This window comes from Lycium barbarum, chromosome 7 (genome assembly GCF_019175385.1).
Source record: "Lycium barbarum isolate Lr01 chromosome 7, ASM1917538v2, whole genome shotgun sequence".
NCBI lineage: Eukaryota > Viridiplantae > Streptophyta > Magnoliopsida > Solanales > Solanaceae > Lycium > Lycium barbarum.
This window is the reverse complement of record NC_083343.1, coordinates 128,290,003-128,313,486: the sequence shown is the minus strand read 5'-3', so window position 1 is coordinate 128,313,486 and position 23,484 is coordinate 128,290,003. Positions and strand designations below refer to the sequence as shown.

General features: G+C 32.1%; 4 protein-coding genes and 1 non-coding gene across 5 annotated transcripts; 1 reads left to right on the top strand and 4 right to left on the bottom strand.

The window, feature by feature from the left end:
- Positions 1–744: 744 nt before the first annotated feature.
- On the bottom strand, positions 745–826 carry TRNAS-AGA (transfer RNA serine (anticodon AGA)). The gene has a single exon. It is a non-coding gene; the product is annotated as a tRNA-Ser (tRNA).
- A 401-nt stretch (positions 827–1,227) lies between these two features.
- On the bottom strand, positions 1,228–4,150 carry LOC132604337 (auxin-responsive protein IAA13-like). Its single transcript, XM_060317794.1, has 4 exons — positions 3,795–4,150; positions 2,765–3,063; positions 2,110–2,227; positions 1,228–1,525 (listed from the first exon to the last, which is right to left on the bottom strand). The coding sequence occupies exons 1-4, from the start codon at positions 4,073–4,075 to the stop codon at positions 1,456–1,458; spliced, it is 768 nt and encodes a 255-aa protein (XP_060173777.1). The 5' UTR covers positions 4,076–4,150; the 3' UTR covers positions 1,228–1,455.
- A 5,495-nt stretch (positions 4,151–9,645) lies between these two features.
- LOC132602630 (uncharacterized) lies at positions 9,646–12,697 on the bottom strand. Its single transcript, XM_060315437.1, has 2 exons — positions 11,797–12,697; positions 9,646–11,190 (listed from the first exon to the last, which is right to left on the bottom strand). Exons 1-2 carry the CDS (start codon positions 12,166–12,168, stop codon positions 9,922–9,924), a joined length of 1,641 nt encoding a protein of 546 aa, XP_060171420.1. The 5' UTR covers positions 12,169–12,697; the 3' UTR covers positions 9,646–9,921.
- Positions 12,698–13,750: 1,053 nt separating this feature from the next.
- On the bottom strand, positions 13,751–15,416 carry LOC132602629 (pathogenesis-related protein STH-2-like). The gene is made up of 2 exons (XM_060315436.1): positions 15,139–15,416; positions 13,751–14,180 (listed from the first exon to the last, which is right to left on the bottom strand). The coding sequence occupies exons 1-2, from the start codon at positions 15,320–15,322 to the stop codon at positions 13,882–13,884; spliced, it is 483 nt and encodes a 160-aa protein (XP_060171419.1). The 5' UTR covers positions 15,323–15,416; the 3' UTR covers positions 13,751–13,881.
- Positions 15,417–18,415: 2,999 nt separating this feature from the next.
- Positions 18,416–23,286, top strand: LOC132604336 (uncharacterized). The gene is given in 9 exon segments (XM_060317793.1): positions 18,416–18,957; positions 20,373–20,836; positions 20,934–21,006; positions 21,109–21,121; positions 21,124–21,188; positions 21,607–21,670; positions 22,468–22,555; positions 22,662–22,746; positions 22,943–23,286. Coding segments are annotated over 9 exon segments (981 nt in total). The 5' UTR covers positions 18,416–18,870; the 3' UTR covers positions 22,985–23,286.
- Positions 23,287–23,484: the final 198 nt, after the last annotated feature.

Sequence of the window (23,484 nt, the reverse complement as noted above, 5' to 3'; positions counted from 1 at the left end):
AACGCAATAAAAGAACACGTTAAATTGTTCGGCAAAACCGACTACTTGTCCGAAAACAATCTAATATGTAATAATTATTTAATTTTCGTGTTCAACAAGTTCTTTTAACCAAGCTTTAAATTAAAGGGAACTGTCAACTCGCTAAATAAACTCATAAAATTATGTTAATATGCTTAGATGTAGTATCAAATATAAATCATGTGCTAAATTTTTTGGAAAATAATTAACCAAAAACTTTTGAATAAGAAAAAATGTACTACTCTTAAAACTTCCGCAATAGAATCGGTAAACTTTTAAGTCAAAATACCAAGTGATCAATTCTACTCAAAGAAAAAGAGTGATAAAAACAAAATTTTGAAACAACAGTGATGTTGTGCTACCCATTAACAGAGAAATGATCTGTGAAATTAAACCATGGTGTGAAAAGTTGGCCAATACAGATAAATGTCCCTTTTAAGGTCTTAGTTTAAATTTTATCCTTATTTCTAAAACTTGTGCAAATATAACCCATAGGAAATTATCCTTCCGAACAACGTTAGACTCATGTCTAGTGTTTGATCATATATTTCTCATGAACTTAACAACCAAACTGTCTTCTAACATTTGCAATAACTTACATAGTTTTAGATCATGACCTAATATTTTTCTCATAAGATTTTCAGTTTCCCCAAAAAAAAAAAAAAAAAGATATTTAGTCATGCCCGGCAAAAATTTCTGGTGAAAAAATTATGCATGGCAAAAAGACGTGGTCGGCAGGATTCGAACCTGCGCGGGCAGAGCCCACATGATTTCTAGTCATGCCCGATAACCACTCCGGCACGACCACTTGATGTTACGTAAGTTACTTAAACAACTCATACCCCTAATTGTGGATATACTCATTTCCTAATTAAGGTAGACTTAATGTTACAAACTTCATGCACTTTAAACTTCAATGAACTCTTGAAAATATACTTTAAAGTTGTTAAATTCTCAAAATATGTATTTACTGATTTGTCGTCCCAATTTTTCATTGTTTGAGTGCAGTAACTCATTCGATGAAGTTATCACGAATGTTAATTATAAGTTCTATCAAGCTTTATACAATGTCAAAAGGTCCATATTAGAAATGGAATCTTGTTATATATCTTTTCGGCTTGATCTTCTACACTAACGGTATTTATTACTTAATGCATTTTTCTTTTTCCACTTACTGCATTTCCATATTTTCATTATGAGACAAAGGGGTCGAGCAAACATTTGTATCAACTATAACGGGTTATAAGAACTAACTTCAATGAGGCTTACATTAGACAGAAAAAATGATTGCGAAACAAAACTATTAAAAAGCACTCCCTAAATGTGTACTCTTTGCTTTCTCTACTTGTACTGTTTTCCGATATGGTCTTTCCAAGCTATGGTTTCATTTCATTTGCTAAGTGCACTAGATCGATTTTCTTTGTGTCTCTCCATGTTCTACATACCAAGTCCTTTGGCCTCAGCAGTCCTCATGATTCTTAGCCTTTTCACAGTGCTCAGAAACATCCTACAAGACAATAAAAACAATGTAAGCAGAGACGATAAAAAATTTGAAGTTTATGAGTTCCTCCACAAACGTCGATGATATATATATAATAATAAATGACTTTCCGGTTAAATATTTATAGATATTTAGTAGATTGTTAATATATATATACAGAGTTACGCGAAAGCCACTGAGTTCTAGATGAACCCGTACTTACAATATATCCTAGATCCACCACGGCATGTAAGAACCGATTAAGGAGACTGAAATTGCAAAAGTGCTTGTTTCACTTATGTGATGGAAGAGTTTATCTTTTGTCCTATTTCTTCTTTTCTTTTTTTCCCACATTTTTAACGGCTAGGCGCAACGCGGAAAAATGAAGTTTCATCTTAGGTTTTTTAAAAAGTAGAATGATAGAGCTTCATTTAATTAAGGTCAATCTAGACTAGAGACATAACTACGTTAAGATAATGCATTGTCGTTTTGCATAACAAATTTGATTGACCAAAAGAGTTCGAATTTCCATATACATTGATTATGCATAATTTCATTTGTATGACAAGATTTTAACTATAGAGCACTAAATTAAGAGAAATATTTCTTACCCCCATGGAACGTCTCCAACAAGCATCCAGTCTCCATCTTTATCCTCATATGTGAGAACAAACCCTGATGATCCATCCAAGAGCTTACATGACTTTTTTACTTGTTCATTTTCTCCACCTATTTCAAACAATGACAAATGCAATTGAGCATTATACAATTACCAACAAGAATAATCACAATAACATATACTATCAACTTACTAGTCAATTCTTCCTTTTTACATCTAGCCAAGTTATTACACTGGAAACATAATCAGGGTCAGATCCAGAGTTTATGTTAGGTAGGTTCAGTCTATATGTTTTACTATTGAATGTACTGTACTTATGAAATTATGGGCTCGAAACTTATGTATTTATGTTTCGTGGCAAATTACTGTACTTATGAATGCACTGTACATATTTATGTTTCGTGGCAAATTACTGCCAACAAAGGAGGTTGCATTGTCTCTAAGCTATGTTATTCGGACTTCTCAAAAATGTTATCACAATCGTGTCGGATCGTGTTGGATCTTCCAAATATGCACTACTTTTGGAGGATTGAGGACATGCACCGATCATTATTTTTGAAGAGTTCGAACAACATAGTGTTTGAGTGCTAACATCATAAGACTTCAATCAAATTTAATAACTATATATGGTAGATATCTTAACTTACAATTAGTAGAATTTGTAGTTTTGTTCGATTTAAAGAACATCTCCTCCAGGGTTTTGCCTAAGGTTTCATAGCAAGTATGAGAACCCAAATCCACTTTTCTTCCAATTGGCAATCCATCCATATTCACCTTCACAAAATCTGCCTCGTTCTTGGTATTTCCATGATTAAATTTCTTCTTTGAATCCTCCATCTCTTTGTTCCCACTAGCTCCATTTTCTTCTTGATCAGCATTTGTAATCTTTGATTGATTAAAACTATTCATCCTGTAAGTCCTTATTGGTGGCCATCCCACAACCTGACTGCTTGAAAAAATGCAAATGAATCAATTATACTCTATCCATCAAGTCAAATATAAATACTTATATCAATGATTAATCTAACCCAACATGTCAAAAGTGAAAAAGAGAGTTCAAGATCAACCTATATAAGCTATTTAACCGAATTAATTTACATAGAAAAACATCTCACAATGTATTTAACCAAAAATTAAATTACGTTAATACGGTGGTAACTAGTGTATATCTGCTCGTTAATCATTTTATTTTGTTCTAAAAGACAATGGTATTTCTTTTTTAGTTTTGGATTTTCATTTTACTTCTTTAATTAAGGCGACAAGTTCTGTCGTCTATTCTTGGTAGGTGCCAAAATTTATCCTTCTTTTGTAAATTCCGAGTTCAATCACATTGCCAGATAGTAAATAATAAGATAAACAACACTAAAGTAAAGAACATAATCACTTTTCATGTACTCATAGTATATTCAAAATTCACTCGTCTGACTAATTTAAATTTTAGCCACATAAAGTCCATCAAATGGAAGTGATTCCTGTCACAAGTTTTTCTATTTCCAAATTTCGAACCAAAAGTCTTTTTTAAGAGTTGAGGAATCATATTCATGCCACTACACCTTTGACGGCGAGAAATACTAATCAATTCAGAAGCACAACTCAAGGAAAAAGTCCTAAAATAATCACCTAAATTCACCAAAGAACTCTATATAATTTGTATTAGCAGAATATATAAATTCTAACCTGGAACTTGTGGAAGCATTTCCAGTATTCTCAGTACTAGAATCAACACACATATTATTAACTGTCCCCGTAATAAATCCATTAGGAAAGTCTTTAGCAGTCAAGATTCTACCATACTCACACCATGTTCTTGATGATTTCTTAACCTTTGTTAGACTTGGGCCCAGGCCCAAACCCAACTCAAGCCCAGTTTCATCAGTGTAAGATGAATAATCATGCTCCATTTTTGATACACTTGAACTTGTGTCATCACCACCTAGTAAACCAAGTGTTGTTTCCATGAGAAGGGGTTCAAGTTTTTTTCTATATGAGAAAAAAATGAAGTTCAATAGACTGATGAGAATGAAGTGATGATATATATATTAGGAGATGTCAATTATAAATAAAAATATAGAAGTGATGGAATGATGTTATATATGGGACCCATATGTTCGCCATTGAGCCAAGCACATTAAAAAAAAAATGTATAGTAGATGAATTCTTCCTCTTCAAGTTTCATTTGCATTCATTTTATTTTTTCACTCATTTGCTTTTGCCATAATGTACTTGAATGTGTTATTTCCATGCCTCCATATAGCTTTTAAGAACTTTCTCCTTTCTAGTTCGTTTTTTGTCCAAATGTTGGGACTAAACTTGCAATGAATATAATATCCTTAGTACCAACGCCGAAATGATAAGTTTATATTACTTCATTCTCAATTAAAGATTTTGAGTTTGAGATTGTTTTTTTATAGAGAGCGTTTTACTCTTGAATTGAAAATTTTGATGTGAATGCGAATTAGCCGTGCTTCAAAACGAATATCAAACACCGAATGAGAAAAAGAAAAAAGAAGACCATTTGTTCAACTCTGGGAAAATTCGATAATTTATTGTTTTTATCCTTTGAAGACTAATAATTACAAAAATTAACTTCTCCTATGAATTATGATGGTTTTGGTTCACATATTAACTATACGTAAATTATAATGCAAAGATTGGTATGGAATAATTAACAATAATAAAATTATTATTCATGAACTACTTGTTTTAAAAGATATTTGTCTTTAAATAGTTTAATTTTCGCATTATTAATATAAATTAATACATAAATTCTTGCATAATTTAATGTGAATCTTATAATATTTTCTTATTTAGAAATTGTTTAATTCTACATTTTTTTTTTGTTTTGCTTTAATGATATAATTTATAGATACACCCACATAAATATCTATTGGTTATTTGTATTATATTTTGATTTTTTTTTAAAAATAAATTATATTATAAAGGAACGATCGAAGCTAGTGATGTTTGTGGACCCATATATGTCTGCCATTGAGAGCAAACTCTCTTTTCAAACAGATCAATTCTTCTTCTTCAAGTTTCATTTGCATTCATTTCAATTTCTCATTCATCATTTTCCATTTCCCTTTTTAGTCTCTGATTCATTTTGCCATGTTTTTGCCTTTATTACTTGCAAGTGTTTTTCCATGTCCCCTGCCTTTCTCTACTCAACTTGTGTCTGAAATTAAGCTACATACTAACATGTTTCCTATCTTTAGATGCATTATTTTATGTAGATATTGAGGTTTAGGCCCCGTTTGGACATGGTTCAAACCATGTTTGGACACACAATTTAAATATTTTAAGTTATATTTTCTTTTATAGACATAAAAATTCACAAATTGTGAAAACTATCAAAACATTCGCAATTCTTATACAATCTTACTAAATGAGCAAATTATAGTTTATAACAAAATTAGTACACTACTAGAAATTAGTTACTAAATGCGCCCCCTAAACTTGTTTCCTTTTTTTCATTTTGGCACCTCAACTAAGTGTTGTTCCTATTAGACCCCTGAACTTGGCCTCAAGTGTGTCTATCAAACACAATCCAACTTACATAATATATGGTGAGTTTCAATTTTATTAGTTTTGCGTGTGAATGTCAATCGGATCTTACGTGAAAAATTCAACCAATTAAATGTCCCACCCATTTTAATTATACACAAAAAGACTGCACATATATATGAGGAATTAGATATGCAAGATTTTAGCTTGCATATCTAATTTTAATCGGCAAAGATGTTCCTAATTATTCCAAGAAAACTTAGTACTCAGCTGATTGATCAGGTAAGCCATTCATGACCACTAAACTCAGTTTATATTAGGCTTCAGATATACACATTAGATGCGATTTTCCACATCAGATGTATAATTAAAATGAGTGGGATGTTTTAATTGGTTGAATTTTTCAGGTAGGATGCGATTGACATTCACGCACAAAACTAAAAAAATTGAAACTCACCATATGTATTATGTAAGTCGGATTGTGTTTGATAGACACACTTGAGGGCAAGTTCAAGGGTTCAATAGGAACAACACTTAGTTAAGGTACCAAAATAAAAAAAGGCAAATTTAGAGGGCCGCATTTGCATTAAGCCTTCTTTGATTGATTTTCAATGAACTAACACTTTTTAGACAAATTGAACAAAAGATTAGTTGGAATTAACTCTCTCTTTCATTCTTGTGGTTTGTCAGATGATTCGGTACGTGTTTGAGCTTCGACTATTTTAAATTCGCGCAATTAATGTATGTTTTATTAAAGGGAAAAACACAATTTTTCAAAATTTTTTATTTTTTGGGCACGTATTCGAGATCTCCGATTAAAGATAAAGAAATTTTATCCTTCTTACTGTAATTCTTGATAGTAACTTTCGCTTTTATGACTTTTATTTATATAAAAAATGTTGAAAGGAAAAGGGGAAAAAGATCAATAGTGTCTGATATAACTTTTGATTTTTCTACTCCCTTGTTTTCCTCATGAAAAAAGCAAAATTGATGTGAATCAAAAAATTGAAACATTGAGAGGAAAAATTCAAAAGAGGTTAGTACTGAAAGTAGAAAGCTCTCTAATCGCTGGCATTGTCTCTAGAAAACACGTTCATTTGATGGATTATTATATTACATAAAAGTTAATTTGGACAGAATGATAATATTTGGTCCGACAAAGATCATATGTAAGATACAGAACTTTAATGTGGTTAGTTATATAATTAGCTTAAGATAACAAAGAATCAATTTCGAGGCCTGCAGGATGTGGTAAGGATTTTTTACTGTCGCATAAAAAGTTATTGTTCCTTCCGTTTTCTTTTACTTATTCAACATATTAAAAATAATAATTTTTTTACTTTATCTATTTTATCAAAATCAAGAAAAAATAGTTATATTCTTCTATATTACTCTTATCGTTAATTTTTTTTAATATTTATAATACTAGTAATTGAGTTTAAATTTTCAAAGTTTAGTAAATATGAGATGAAACTTGTGTTTGTATGTGTGTGAGAGAAGTATGATGACCTAGATAATAAAAGACTAATGGAGAAAGCTCATTAAGAGCCCGTTTGGCCTTTTTTCTTTGTTTCAAAAATTTAAAATAGCTTTCATTATTATTAATGACTGACTTTTTAAATTTCTTTTGAAGATGAATTTCAAGTTTGAAAGCCTAGTTTTAATTAGTTTTTCAAGTGTTTATTTTCTTCCACTCACAAAACTTCTATCTTTTTAAAATTAACTTCAACTCCGAAATACTTTTTTTTGTTTCAAAAATCACATCTTTTATATCCAAACACCCGCTAAGACTTTTTAAATGCCTAGAAATCTTAATTAAGCATTTGTAATGACACAAAACAAACCAAAGGATTTAGAATATCTGAATTAATCAAGCTTAGGTATCTCAACTTTAGCATAAAGCATAAAAAGCATGGTTATATAATGTCTAAAGGTTGATTCTTTTCACAAGCCAAAAGCATATATATTCTACTATATTAATTTGTTTGGCTTCTCCATACTTTATTTGCTTTCTTTGTGTTGTCTGTCTATTATTTGGAAGACAACTATCACTCACACTTTTGCTTTCAAAAAGAGAGACCTAAAAAACATTTACCAATAGTCTCTGGGCCATGCACCAAGCCACCCAACTTGAATTAAATAAAACAATTTCTTTCTTTATTGTGTTAGTTTTTTTTCCTTTTTTGGAGTAATACTAAAATACTAATGTGACCCCAAAAAAGTCCAAGCAACATGTATGAAGTATTTAGTTGATTATTTGGGACTAGAGGTTAATCCAGTATTTAATTATATGTGTTCATGACTGGGGTTTCACCGTTGAACCCATCACATTGTCTAAGTTATGAGTTCATACTTCAATACTCTATTATAAATCCAAGTTTAGGTTTTATGGGTTCAAATGAATTCATAACAATATTATAGACCCACCCCTACTTAGGATAATCATTAAATAAAAAATGTATCTTTATCTAGGAGCCTCAAAGGAAAGAAAATTCTTTCTTTGCTTTGATTTTGATGAAATTTTTCCAGTTAAAATGGGTTGCTCGTACCTATTTGTTTGATAAATAGAACAAACAAAGTTTAGCATATAAAGGAATTTCACGAGTCAGGATAACGGGTAGGATAGGAGGTTTTTGATTAAAATAAGTTAGATTTAATATTTCTAATTTTTGGCTTAAGAGATAAGGTGTCACATTATTAAAAAGTACCACTGTATATCACTTTCCGCTTGAGTTACCTGAGTGAAATAAAAAAGATAAGTGATGTTTCTGTAATAATATATTCACCTATTTCCAATAATTTAATAGCGGTTTAAACAATGAACTTCATTATTTATGCTTAAGGTGAGAAGAAAAATTATTTCTGAAGGACAAATTTCACTTTTTTATCTAACTTCACTTTCAATTTATTTATTTATATTTTGGTTGAAATTACTACTCAAATATTATCCAAACAGGCAAACACCAACTATTCCAAGTAGAACTCAAAAAGGACGAAAAAAGAAAATATAAAATAGAATTCCAAATACAAACCGACAAAAGTCACGTGACTCGGAGAATGTTAGATGCCACGAAAGCAGACAGCTATCGCGGCTGACCACGTGGCTTTGGGACCCACATTACTCACCTGTCTTCAAGGATCTCTTATAGTTCCAGACAGCTAGGACTTGGTACCAATTTATACTTTTTTCTTTTTCGATATTAAAATATTTTGTTTCTTTTCTTTAATTGACCTGCAATAGGTAGATGGGGTGGGCTATGATGAATATAGTAAAAATCAATCCTTAGTCCGTACTCCCTCTCACTGACCTAAAATATATATAAATCATGTATTCTTCAAAGATTGCCGGGTATACGGGGACCATCAAAGAAGTGCCTCAACGCCCGCAACGGTTATTTTAACTCCTTTTATGCAATTATGAAATCTACGGAACTTTATTAATCCTAACACAACTTATCCTTTTTGGAGCTGACGTAACAAATTATGCGAGCCTCTCGACAAAGCTAACTCTCTAGAAAATTGAATCGAAATTATCAAAGCAAATAACGTTTTAAGAAACTAAATATTGACAATATCAAATCGAAATACTTAAAAGTCGTACCAAACGTGACCGACAAATACCCCTAATTTGAGCCATGTGCCATTTAAAAAAAAAAAGAATTTAGCAATGAACCATAAGAGAAATGAATTATAGATTGGTCAAGTTCTGCTTTAGAGCCCGTTTGGATTAGCTGGAAAAAAAGTAGCTTTTAAGCATAAGTGGTTAAAATACTTTTAAGTGCTGAAAGTTATTTTATAAATAAGCAGTTACGTATTTAGATAAAAGTGCTTAAATGATTTTTAGAAGTAAGGACAGTATTGGAATTAACAGAAAATGTAAAGAATAAAAGGGTAAAGTTGTTGGTCAAACCAAAATGACTTTTAAGCCAACAAAAAAAAAGTTGGGGTTGAACAACTTTTTGATTTTGGTTTATTTTAAGCACTTTTTAACTTAATTTTAGCTATTTTTTATTTTTGTCAAACACTCAAATAAATTAAAAATGACTTATAAGCTGGTTTGACCAACTTATTAGCCAATCCAAATGGGCTCTTAGAAACCAAAATGGAAAAAATAATAATACAAACATCTTATTAAATTAAAACAATAATACTGAATATTTTCTCTTTGTAAAGCGGCATCTTCAAGTATGGATGTTCTCTCCTTCAAAATACAATAGCAAAGAATGTGTTTTCCTTCATTTTCCTTTCCCTAATTACAGTTGGGCCTTCAAAGCTTATTTTAGGTTTGGGCTTGGGCTTTTTACACCCATGACCTGCTTGCAACTGATGGGCTTTGAAACTTTGGGTTCATACTTTTCCTTTTGGGCTTTCCACAAATACATTGGCATTCATAACCATAAAAGTTACCAAAGCAAGAAAACAAGCCACTCCCACCATCAGTGTGCCTTCTCGTGTGGCGTCCGGTCGAATGGTAGCTACTCGATGCCATCCCTCGATCGTATAGAGGCGGTAACTCGGTCCGCCACCTCTCAAGCTTTGACCGGAGCCCTTCGACGCTTTCGTCTAAACTCCAACCATCCAAAACTGAGCTCTTTTCTTCTTCTAATGGATATTTCTTTTCAGCCATAGCAGCAGCCACTTCTGAGGGTGAAGGCCCAACTTCTGAATCAGACCACATTGAATGGGCCTTAAATGGGCCTCCAAATACAAACTTCCCATTATGTCCTGGCCCAAGACCTTTTGGGCCTCCATAATCAAATCCACCATTTCTTGGCATGGGCTTTCCAATTACTGTTGTTTGTTTCTCTTTTGGCAAGTCCCCAGTAATTCCCAAGCTTTTGGGCTTTATTGTAACTGACTTTTCATCAACTGCTTTAGTGGTTGGTGAGTCAGTGCCATTAGTCTTCTTTTCATTTGTGGGCTTTTCTCTATCACCAAGTTCTAACTCTATAAGTTTGAGCTTGGGCTTTTCCTCTTTGGGCCTATTGTTATCTTTGGGCTTGGGCCTTTCATCTTTGGGCCTGTTTATAAGACTAGATGACTCTTTACTCACAATTGAATCACTTAGTACTGAACCAGACTTACCTTTTTTATCTTTTGTTTTTGGTTTTTCCCTTAGTTCTGCCCCACTTATCACAGAACTTGCTTTCCCTTTTTTCTTCATCATGTGTTTTGGTGGCTCAAATGAAATACTAAGTATTGAGCTCTCTTTTTCTACAGCCACAGCCTTCTTTTTTAGAGGAACTGCAACTAATGAACTATTAGCCATTGAAACACTATCGAACGTGACACGTTCGCTACGTTCACTCCTTGTCCGACGTAGTATAGGTTTTAACGCGGTGAAGTTGTTGTTGGTGGTGGTGTTATTATTATCACCCTTGTTGTTATTTTGAGTTTCTATATTTTTTTCGTTGTAGTTGGGAAGATCGGCATCTTCGTCCATCAAATCGCGATATCCAACCGCTGACATACTCAATTGTCTATATAATGGCATGCTTCTCATAGTTCCACCAAGTAACGTTACACCGATGTTTAATATCCCCTGAGGACGCCCTGATGGACGACGTATCTATATCCAAAAATAAAAAATGAAATCCGCTTTAGATACCAATTTCACACATATTTAATCGACAAAATATATTGAATCAGTGGTTAACAAGTCAGTTTTAACAAGTCAGTTTTTTCTTTCCCTCCTTTATATTTATATATAGATTGACATCAATATACCTAAATATAGAATGCAGCATCTACTGTTAAAGCAAATCTTTCATTTGTTTAAGAAAACAGGGAAGCAATTTTTACCTTTATACCTAACCCATTATCATCATCATATATGCAACTTTCCAAAACATTAAGCTATTTATACATACATTAAAGCATATGATAAAACTAATGAAATTTATTTCTTGTTACAAAATATGAAGTTTCAAAAAGGGTATATTGAAATAGTACTAAGAAAGGATCAACATCAAACAATGGAGATGTTCCACAATTTAATCTATAATTATATTCTGAATCATATAAAAGTTAGATAAAATAGAGGGATGATTTTAGAGTGGAAGATTAAATAGGTACATGCATGCATGCAACTTTCCGCATGCACGTAAACAAATATTCACAAGAAAACGAAATCAAAGGGATAAAATATAAGTAGAAGAAAATAGAAAGGACAAACCTGAAGTGCAACAAAACGCATGCCAATATGGTGTTGTTGTTGCAACCTAGTAGGAGGAGGGATGAGATTTCCGACAAGAACACGAACAGAGCCGACAAGCGAATCCCGGAACCAATGAACGGAAAAAATATCAATTTGAACGGCAGAAGTATCCTGCCTTAGAAATTCATCATCTACCCGAAAAACAAATTTATCATTCCACGTGGGGTTGTTGCCACCCTCGGCATCAACCCCAGTGGTGAGTTTTCGGGTAGGGTGGACCCACGCGGACGCGTAGGTTTTCATTTTCTTGGACACGGGTTCCAAATCTTGGGCGGAGATGATGTTTACCTCCAATAATTGGAACGGTTTCAAGACTCCCTTGGGAGGCATTTTGAAATGCTGATGGTGGTGGTTGATGATTGTGGAATGAAAAATTATATTTCCACTCGCCGCCCGTCGTTGATGGGACGACGAGGGAAAAATTTGGCATTAACGTGGAAGAAGACCCCGAGGGAAATTGGGGAAGGAGAGGAAGGCGATTTTTTGAGAGGACATTAAAGAAAAAAAGCGAATACAGAGGGAGTAGTAATTGAATTCAGAGTCTTTTTTTGACCATTAAGGTTATCAACACATTTGGATGATTTGTAATCCTTTAATTTAAATGTTGTCTAGTCAATAATCGTGGACCTTTAGTTTTACTTTAGACGAAAATCTTGTCATTATATGTGAAAATTTCACAAAAAAAAATCAGTTTGAGCAAAGGAGCACGAGTATTTTAGTTTTTTTTTTTTTTTTTTAAATGTTTAATTTGATGCCTAATTTTTTTTCTCTGCATCGGTCATCCTTCTTTTAACTCTTATTTTTATTGAGCTCAAAAAGATACTCCTAACATTATTGTATCACATATTATCCACTTTTGACCAAAATGTCCTCCAGCCCAATTTGTTTGACACATTTTTCTTTCGTGAGTCAAACTTTTTAAATTTAACTATGTGTTTGAACATATAATCTTTAAATTTTTTGAAATAAAATGTATATATTCGGAAACTTCGCAAAAATTACTATAAGTCACCAGAATTAACAGTTTAAAATATTTAAAAGACATGTGAAAAAATCAAGGTAAAAAAATAACTCGTTTGACTCGAAAAACGAAAAGTGTCAATTAAATTGGGACTGTTGGAGTTTGATTTTATAACTTATGATACCCACTCCTTCCCAATTTATATGAAGCTGTTTGATTGAGAACAAAGTTTACGGAAAAAAAAAGACTTTGGAAACTTGCAGTCTAAAATAAGTCATAAAAATTTTTGTGGCTATAAATTATTTCATTAAGAGTAATATTAAAAGTTTGAAGTTAAATTGTTATTAAATATGAAAAGATGTCATTCTTTATTGAATTGACTAAAAAGACTGAAAGAATGTCACATAAATTGACACGGTAAAAATATGTAATTTCTTTTTCTTCTAAATTTTCAATTTGTTACTTTATTCGCACGTGCAGTAATTTCTCCAGATCGAATATGTTTTAGCAGAGATTTTGGACTTTTAAGAGCTTAAACATAATAAAGTATGCAAGACCATTGTTCATGAATATATGCCTTTGAAAATCATGATGTGAACGTTGGAAACTATAGGCAGATGCGGGAATAATTGGTTGGTACTTGGTAGTGTTCAATTCAAAAAGGAACGAAAGAGTAAATTACATGGACTATTCAACATGCTTGTTATTTTTGCCAAAAGAAGAACCATCTTTTTGGACCAAAACTGTCCAAAAGTGATTAGAAATGTTTGAAAATCTACTACATTCTGTTTCCCCGGGTTGTTAAGTGAATATTTTTCACTCTGCCTAACAGGAAAATTCTTATTTTGATTTGAATTTTTTTATCTGTTTCTTCAAATTCTTAGGGTTTATCCGAAACAATCTCTCCACCTCATAAATGTATACCTACATCACTGAAATCAAACAACCCAGTAGTATAAAAAATCTTTATAATATAATCTCATGATGTATATATTATAAGTTAAAACACAACACAAATTACTCAAATTCAAATCCAAAATGCCAAAATTAAACTTGGAACTCTTGAAGAATTGATAAAACTATTAAACATATGCAGTAGGATTAGCAATGAGATATGCTTCAACAACCTTGACAAGTTCAACATCTTTCTCTTTGCCTTCTTTGATTTGTTCTTCCTTCACTATAAAATCACCATTTGTGTGGTATTCACTTATAGTCTTGCAAACGCATCCTCCATTTTCAGATCCTTCAAATCTAACATCATAGGAAATGTGTTCCAAATTTTCTCCAAGAACTTCTCCTTCGATTAATGAATATTTGATTATCATGTTCTTGTCGTCAATGACATGGATCTTGTGTTTCAAGTACTTTATCGGATATCCTGCCATCATCAAAATAACAAATAGCAAATTATTTTCTATCTAATTTTATTTATCGGCAGAGCCAAGATTTGAAGCTGATTAGTTCTGAATTTTACTCTTTTTAAGTTACTGGTTACGTTCTAAAGTAATAATCTGACATATTCAATGATTTTGTTAGATAGAATATCAGAGTTTAAACCAAAATTATTGGGTTCGGCCAATCCGTAAAAGACAATCTAGTTCTGCCCCTATTTCTTAGTCATTAATTTTATAAGATAATACTTTAATTTTACACTCCTACTACATTTTGTTTAATTTTAATTAATCTATTCTCTAAATGTTTGAGAAATTATATTATTGGACTTGCATTTTTCATGTTACCAATTTACTTTTGTGCCTCCTATCATATAAAATCTAGAGAATTACGAAGCTAAACGGAACATTTACGGTGGCTAAGTCACCATAGAAAGTGGAAAAGTCGTCCCATTTCTTTGAAGATAGTAGTGAGGGAATCAGAATTTTTATTAGAGAGGCCAAAGAAGTCAAGAATATTCATCATATAGTATATATACATCAAAAAGCCGTTTTACATGTTTACATAGTGTTATTTTCAGCAAAGTATATGATCAACTGACATCCTTTGGACAAGGATTGTTCCGAACTATGAGAATGGTTTGTTCAGTCACTGAAACTTGTGGAAACTAGATGGGCCATGAGTAATTAAAATCATCGTGGAAAACATTTGTCACTTTTTTTTCCATTGATCAAATGGTATTGGTATCCTAATGAGGAAATAGTGAAACTAGAACTACTTTAGCTATTTAAGCGGAAAAAAAAACTAGCAATTAACTTTCACGTTACATAATATTTCTCTTCATTTCTATCATCTTAATTTATATCAATCACCATGAAAATCAAGATTCTTGGTTTGAAACGACTTCGTAAAAAAGCTAATTAAATTAGAAGAAAATTAGTAACCTTCAACGAAGTTCATCTTCTTGATGCATCCATCACCATCATCACCTCCAACAGTCTCAATATTTTTTACAGCTTGTGACATCAACTTTGGTAAAAGGTTGTCTGCATCAAGAACCAAAGCATTGAAAATCCAAGCTGGATCAACTAGTGTTGCAATATCTTGTGTAAAAGTAGTAACACCCATGATTAATTTTTCCTTAAAATAAATAGAAGTTTTAAGATAAAAGATAAATAATTATGAAAGGAAGGTAACTAGAACTAAATTTGCTCAATTGAGAAAGTTTTGGGCTGTATGGATAATGAAATTTGAGAAGGTATTTATAGGATAATTTGGAGTGAGACTTTTATTTAGGTCAATCAGTCAACAAGTCAACTCTCTCAATTTCAACATTCAAAGCACTCCACTGTAGACTTTTGAACAAGTTTATAGGTAGGCAACTCTAGCTAAAAATCCTTACTTTGCGGAGATTGATTTTATGGCCCATTATAGAAATCTTGTAGTTTTATGACACTTTAATTTCACATAAGATTCATAAAAGACTTTTTTTTCTTTACGTGGATTGCCCATCAAAGGCGCTGGTCTTTGATTTTTGCCTTCCCTTAAAAAAGTGAATGAAAATATTTAAAGGTTTTGGGTACGAATTTCGCTTAGTTTAAAAAAAAAAAAAATCGTAAGGTAAGATTTTCTCGAAATCTCTGCCTTAAGGCCTAATATTTGCTCAAAATTAGGTTAATTTAGGAAAAAGTTAGACCTTAAACCCTCAATTTAGGCAAAAGTTTCCCTTAAGGCAAACCTCCGCCTTAAGGCTTAATTTTTACCCGAATATGTCTAATTTTGGGCAAAAGTTTGACTTAAGGCATAACTTTTGATCGAATAGGCCTAATTTTGCTATGAAACTTTACCTTGAGATTTTTTTATTTTACTGAGCTGCGGGTTTGAACCCAAAATCTCTGAGTATTAGGCGAAGGGCAAAAATTAAAGACAAGCAATTTGAGGGGAAAAAAAATTAAATACCACCCCCAAGAAGGGCAATCTTGCAAATTGCCCCATAAAAGATAACTTCTTTAGAGCATGGTCTATCGGAAACAACCTCTTTATTTTGTATGGGAAGGTTTGCACACATCTTACCCTGGGACATATCTAGCCTATTAAGTGGGGGTTCAATTGAACCCTTGATTTTCGAGGCGGAGTATAAATTTAGGGGTAAAAAATTAGTAAAATTTTAATACATAGTAGATATGAACCCCTAACTTTTAAAATATAATGGGTTCAATACTACAAATCGTAAGATTGAACCCACAGAGTTTAAATGCTGGATCCGCCTCTGATCTTACCTCCCCATACTCCACTTATGGGAACATAATAGGCATGTCGTTGTATTTATAAAAGATAATACATACAATCGATAAATAAAACTCAGATCTTCTTAAAATTATTCTCTTTTATTCGAATTTTAACTTGGCTCGCTACAAGAAAAAATATATTTGGCAACAATTTTTTTTTTTAGTTGCCATAGATTGATTATTGTTGTAAAAAGTACTTTTAGCAACAAAAAAAATATATTTTGTTGCATGAATTTTCCCAACGGCTGTTATTGCAATAACGCGCAACAACTTTTTTTTGTTGCCAAAAGTACTTTTTGCAGCAATAATCAATACTATGACAACAAAATTAAATTCTTTGGCAACAAAAAAATCAGTTGCCAACAATAAAACTAAGTTGTTGCCAAATATAAAACTTTTTGTTGCAATTTCTATACTTTCTTGTAGTGTCTTGAGATTGTTTCCTCGCTTCTAAATATAGTTTTTTTTTTTTTTTGAAGATTTAAGATAATCCAAAGAATAGTACAAGAAAAAGAACTAGAGGGAGAAGGAGTTAGTTGATGGCTTTCACCATTCACTCTTTTTTTAATCTCAACACTTTAAAAATAGGTAGTAGCACCCATTTTAGAATGCTACGAAACTCGCTTTTTGACTAGAAGTTAAAAAATATATTCTAATATAATTTTGACTACAAAATTAGACATGAATTAATAAAAATAGCAAATATCAAATTTTAAACGCTTTAAGTTTCCTATTCTTGATTTAATTCCTACAATCTTTTTATATATACGAATGCATGGCTGGCCAAGCACGGCAAAATTTGATGAGATCCTTACTCTCAAGTTTATTTAGAACAAAATGTTGTTGACAGTTCTGAAACTATAATTAAACTAACTAAAGACAAGAACCCTACAATTTTAGTGAACAGCTAATAATTTAATGCAACTATTGTTTCAACTATTAATATAATTTTACATGCGATGGTAAGTTAGTTATTATTTTTATTAAATTATTAGTTACTTTCTCCGTCCATTTTTATTTGTCATATATTGACTCGGCATGCTTATTAAGGAGTCAAAAATAAAATGATCATTTTACCATATTACCCCTAATTTTTGCTATGTAACCTAATGATTGAATTTAATAAAACATTAGTTTAAAAGAGCAGTCACTACGAATTTCTTGAACTTTTCAGCCCCATAATTAGTAATGAGGATAAGATAGGTATGAAATGGTAAGTTATCTCTTGACTTTCTAAACTGGATAAGTAAAAATGAACAACTATTTTTAATTACATAATAAGTAAAAATGGATGGAGGGAGTAATATATTAATAAAATTTAATTGCATTATCTTGTAAGTGACTTGATTGTTGGGTAAAACTTAAACTCATATTTTATTATACGCGGTATATTAAAGCCTAGTATATGTATATTTCTACTCTGAAGAAACGAGTTTATGGGTCGTTGTATACGTATGCCTTACGGCTTTTAAAAGTAAAGATTTTTTTTCCGGACTCTTTAGGACAAAGAATCCGTTGTTGTAATGATTAATGAAAACTTTGTAATTAAATTAGTGTGTATGTATAAATATTATCTTGTTAAGCACAAAAAAAAAAAAAAGGCACATGAACAATTTTAGCATTAAGAAAAGACCTAAGGCGGTCAAAAAACGATAAAAGAAAAGCAGAATAAAAGTAAAAAATCAATTATGCCAGTCACGATAAAAAGTCACAACTTTCCCACTAAGTAAAAAACCAATTATGCCAGTCACGATAAAATGTTACAACTTTTGAAATTCCAACCGAAAAATGTTTAGGGGTTATTCTCATTGAAAGTTGGTGAAAATATTTAAATAACAGTATTTTCACAAAAAATTTAGAAAGTTTGCTAGCATTTCAGTGAAAACTTGTTTCTCACTGTGCTTTTGCCAGTAATGATCTGATTCGATAACAATGAGAGAAAAAAAAATCATATTTTATATAAAATTTTCACCTACTGTCGGTGGGAAAAACTGTTTTTCCAGCTGTGAGTGTTGTTTGAATCATGTATTAGTACTTAATTAAGTTTTTTCCAAAAAAAAAAAATAAAGAACAAAAAAAATTGACCATGACCCCAGTGACCAATTTTTCAATTTATGAGTCAAAAAAACAAGAATATAACTTTCTAAATTGGGTCCCCTTTTTCCATATATTTTCTTTTTTTCACTTTCATCTGTTTTCTCCTTCTCCACCAAAAAAAAAAAAAGTTAATTTCCTCTTCTTGTCAGCAAAATCACCCCCCCAAAAAAAAAAAAAAACTCAAATGCAACCTAAATAAAGAAACATTTTTAATCCTTGAAATGCCCATTTTTGTTCTTAATTTCAAAGTTTCTAAATTGGGTAAGAGTTAAAAAAAAAAAAAAAAGAGATATGAATGCAATAAAAGATACGGTTTCAGAGAAGCTTTCACGTCTTTTTTCTGATTCTCCTTCTAAATCTTCAGATCAACAACCTCAGGTTCCTTTTTTTTTTTTTTTTTAAAAGTCCCTGAATTTTGTATGTTATGTTGTTATGAGATTGAGATTATTATTTTTGATACGTTTTTGAGGTTGATGTTTTGGTTATTAAGCAATGTGATTGTGGTTTGATGATTAAAGTTTGAATTTTTATGATCATCCATAATGTCTCATGTTCAAATTCCAGCAAAGATAAAAATGTATGTGAACAGAGTTACCAGGTACATGTATTGGTGGGAGTTAGCAGGTACCTGTGGAATTTATCGAGGCTATGAAAAAAAGGTTTGAATTTCAGGTTTAAATTCCAGCAAAGACAAAATGTAGGTGACTTTTTTTTTCTATCTGTCCAAGCATTGGTGGACAGAGTTATCAGGTATATGTATTCGTGGGAGGTAGTATATATCCTGTGGAATTAATCGAGGTTATGAGTAAAGTTGGAATTTTGATGAGCATGCATGAGGTCTCAAGTTTAAATGTTAGCAGAGGTGAAAATAGTGGGTGATTTGTTCCCATTTGGCCAAGCTACGATGGATAGAGTTACCAGGTCTATGCTGGTGGGAGGCAGTAGGTACCCGTGGAATTAGTCAAGGTTATGCAAACACAAAATTTGGTGAGCATCCATGAGGTCTCAGGTTTAAATTCTAACGGAGGCAAAAATACTAGGTGATTTTTCCTGTTTGTCCAAGCCATATAGTTACGAGGTACCTGTGCTAGCGGAAGCTAGTGGGTAACCTGTGGAACTAGTCGAGGTGCAAGAAAGCTGGCTTAGATACCATGTTTATAAAGAAACGTTTCATAATGAGATGAGTAATTTGAAAATGCATTAAATTGGTTGACTTTGGAAAAGATATATAGAACTTTGTATTATGTGATGGACATTATCTTTCTTTCCTTATTACAAGGATTGATTGGTTGCTCATAAATTGTTTTTTCTCTTTAATAAATGCAAATATGAATACTTTCTTATTTTCTGAGAACAAAAGACAAGCTGGGCTAAGTACTAGTCATGTTGGTACACTTACATTAGGTGTTTGCGAGCACTCTTTGAAGTATGTTTAGAGATTTGTATGTTAGCACAAAATGTAGAGAACATCGAATGTCAAAGGACCTCCAAGTTATTGAGTATTGGAATGAAACATGACCAAATAGAGCAAAATGGATATTGAAGAGTTATATAACCAACACGAACAAGTTGTTCTTTTCTCTCTTTTCGTTCCGAGATCGAAAACAAATAGCAAAAACACCGAACACTTGAAATCAAATCCATTAGTAGCAAGTTTCCGCTAATTTCAGCAACATACTTTATTTTTCTTAGTTTAGTCGTTTTGAAATAGCGTTATGGTTTATTCAAGCAGAGGTTCAATCAACTTATTTAAATGGCATATGATTTGTGACACTGTGTTTCTCTGTGTTTAGGCCAGGCCGTGCACCAAAGAAGGAAGATCTTTATCATCTGTACTTTCGTTCTTTCTACCATCGACAGATTTCATTAAGTTAAAAGATCAAAATTATGTCAAGCCGTTTCAATCACATTCTTTTACGTGGAGAAGTAAAAGTTTCTCATGGCGTGATAGACCTTTGGAGAGATACGCAGAGTTTGATGATCATAATAATGATTACAAAGAAGAAGGTGAAAATGGCTTCATTAGGAGTAAAATCGGTGTGGTGAATGAATCATTTTATACACCTAGGTGTAATAATGGAGAACCTAATTCTGCAAGAAGCGTTGCCAGTGGTTTCGAAGCGTTTGAAGACAGTTTAGAACAGTCCATGCCTGATCTCATTGATGATTCTGTTTTCATTTCTCTGGATTTGTACGATTTTTTCCAGTCTTCCCTCCCTAATATAGTGAAAGGTTGTCAATGGACCTTGTTGTATAGGTAACTCCGACCTAGAACCTAGTCTCTATTTAAGATCTATTGCGACTTTCGGGCTTGAATATTCATATTTATTCTGTTTATTTTGAATGAAGGGCAGCACCGCAAAACATGGTATATCACTTCGTACACTAATTCGCAGGAGTGCTAATACTTCTGGTCCTTGCTTGCTGGTATTTTTGCCTCCACATTACTGCTTTCCCAAGATTTTATCATTTTTCATATTCTTTTTACTTATCATTAATGTGATTTTTCTTAATCATGCTTTATTTCAGATTACTGGCGATAAGAAGGTGCTGTATTTGGTGGATTACTTGATGCACCACTCAGGCCTACCTCAAAGCGGAAGTACCAAGTAACAGTTTTTTCTTCATTTAAGTGACAATAGCCCGTATTCACTTTCTTTAATCAATTCGATAATGGTAAACTAATATCCCAAGAACAAACGATCAGCTTTTTGTTTTCTAGTGTTACCCTTGGTAATTTTGCTAAGTCAAACACCCTTCGCTTAAAGAATTGTTGTATATCTTCATACAGAAATATTGTATATTCTTGTATATAAGACTGGCTGTCTGTGAATCGTATAATATTGTAGCTTATCTAATTTTGGTATATTGCTTGTATACAGGAGATTTTACCATTATTAATTAAATTATTTACCTTTTAAACAAAAAAAAAAAATTTAGTCACGTAAAAATCTTTGAAAAGCAGTAGATAATTTGTGCTTTTTCTGTTTCCATTGGTAAGGTGTTTTCATTCTATTATCATGACAGGGAACAATTCAATCATTTGTATTCACAACTGTATATGGTGAACCAAGGCTATTCAGACCTACGGGTAAGTATATCAGGTTGATAAATCCTTATTTGGTAGTGTATTTCTTGGATTGAAATTCTGTTTTGTTACATCTGAGACCATGCTACTTATCTTCAGTATAACCGAATTTACATATGACTGTCAAAGATTCGCTTCAAACTAAATTTAGGTGACAAACATCTTTATAAAGCCAACATTTTGTGATAATTATCAGCAAAGTTGCTGGCTCTTTATTCAAACCCTGCAACAGCCAATAAATGTGTCACTTGATGAGATTCTTAGTTAGTCTTTTCAAGTTGGTAGTGAAAAAAAGAAGTTTTTCAAGTAAAACAAAAAAAAATTCCTCACAAAATTCCATATTTTTTCAAGTGAAATGCATATCCAAACACTACTTCAACTTACCTTTTTAAACTTAAACTTCAAATACTTTTTTTTTTTTCTCAAATATCACTCAGTTCATCTCCTTGAAATTAATCTTTAATGTAGTTGAGGAATTCTAACATGCTATGTATTTCGTGTACATTCTCCATAATATGCTAAAGCCGAAAGAGAGATTATATTCGTCTAATATGTGTACAGATAAAAGATTTTCTTCAACCATCACATATACTGAATACTGATCGTATAACTGTAGGCTTTTGTATGATACTACTTGAGCTTGCTGTGTAACTTTCCGTATGGTTCTTAATATAAAGGTGAATCTTTTGTACCTATTTGATACATGTAATCCATAGTACCCAAAAAACAAATTTCAGGAGCGAATAATCCATGAGAGGGTGCAGACGTAAGCTAATTTTTATTTTCTTTTTTTGTGCTAGGTGCCAACAGGTATTTTTACTTATGCATGAATGAATTCCTGGCACTTGGAGGAGGCGGACATTTCGCTTTATGCTTGGATGGAGATCTGTAAGTTTCTCTGCCTAGCGTTCAATACTCAATTATTTATTCTCTTTTTTTTTTTCTTACAATTTTCTGAAGTGCCATTTTTGTGATAAAATAATGCTTGATGAAGGTTATCTGGCAATAGTGGACCTTGTGATACATTTGGGAACTCATGCTTGGCACATGATGAAGAGTTTGAGTTGAAAAATGTTGAGGTAATGTTTTCCTTAAACAAATTTAAATCCTAGATCCGCCTTTGATATCAAACTCACTAAAACGGGGACACTTTATATTAGCAGACTTGAGAAAAATTTTATTTGGACAATTTCCTCAACATAGTAGCACCAATCTTGTTCAAAAACCTATACTATTCCATTACCAATGTTTGACACTAACTTTTCCTTGATGCAGCTGTGGGGTTTTACACATGCATCTCGATACCTTACCTCGTAGCAAGCCCGAGATGTTATTCTTTTTTTTATTTGTCTGATAAAAATTAGAAATATGGTTATTTATTCTTTCATTTCCAAGAAGCAGTCGTCTCCATTTTAATCTTGGAGAGTTCTTGCTGTTCATGGACAAGTTGTATCAAGACATGAGATGGTAGTTAGTGTAGATTTATGCTTGTAGGTACTCATTCTTCTTGTTTATGACATACACAATTCAGGTCTTGGCACTCTATAGTGTTATTGTACGAACATTTAATCAAAACAGTTAGTGTTATAATATAAACCACAATAGTTAAATTTTCTGCACACAGTTTGTAGTTCAGCTATTTGTGTATTGCCTTTGCTTATTGAGTGTCCTGGCAATGACTTCTTTTATGAATGTCAATATATTTTTCTTAAATCTACCCACCACGGCTGGTAATCCTAAGTACGTGTGGATCATCAAAATAAGATTTGGATTAATCTATGAATCTGTACTTTATGTTTAAAAAATGTAAACAGACT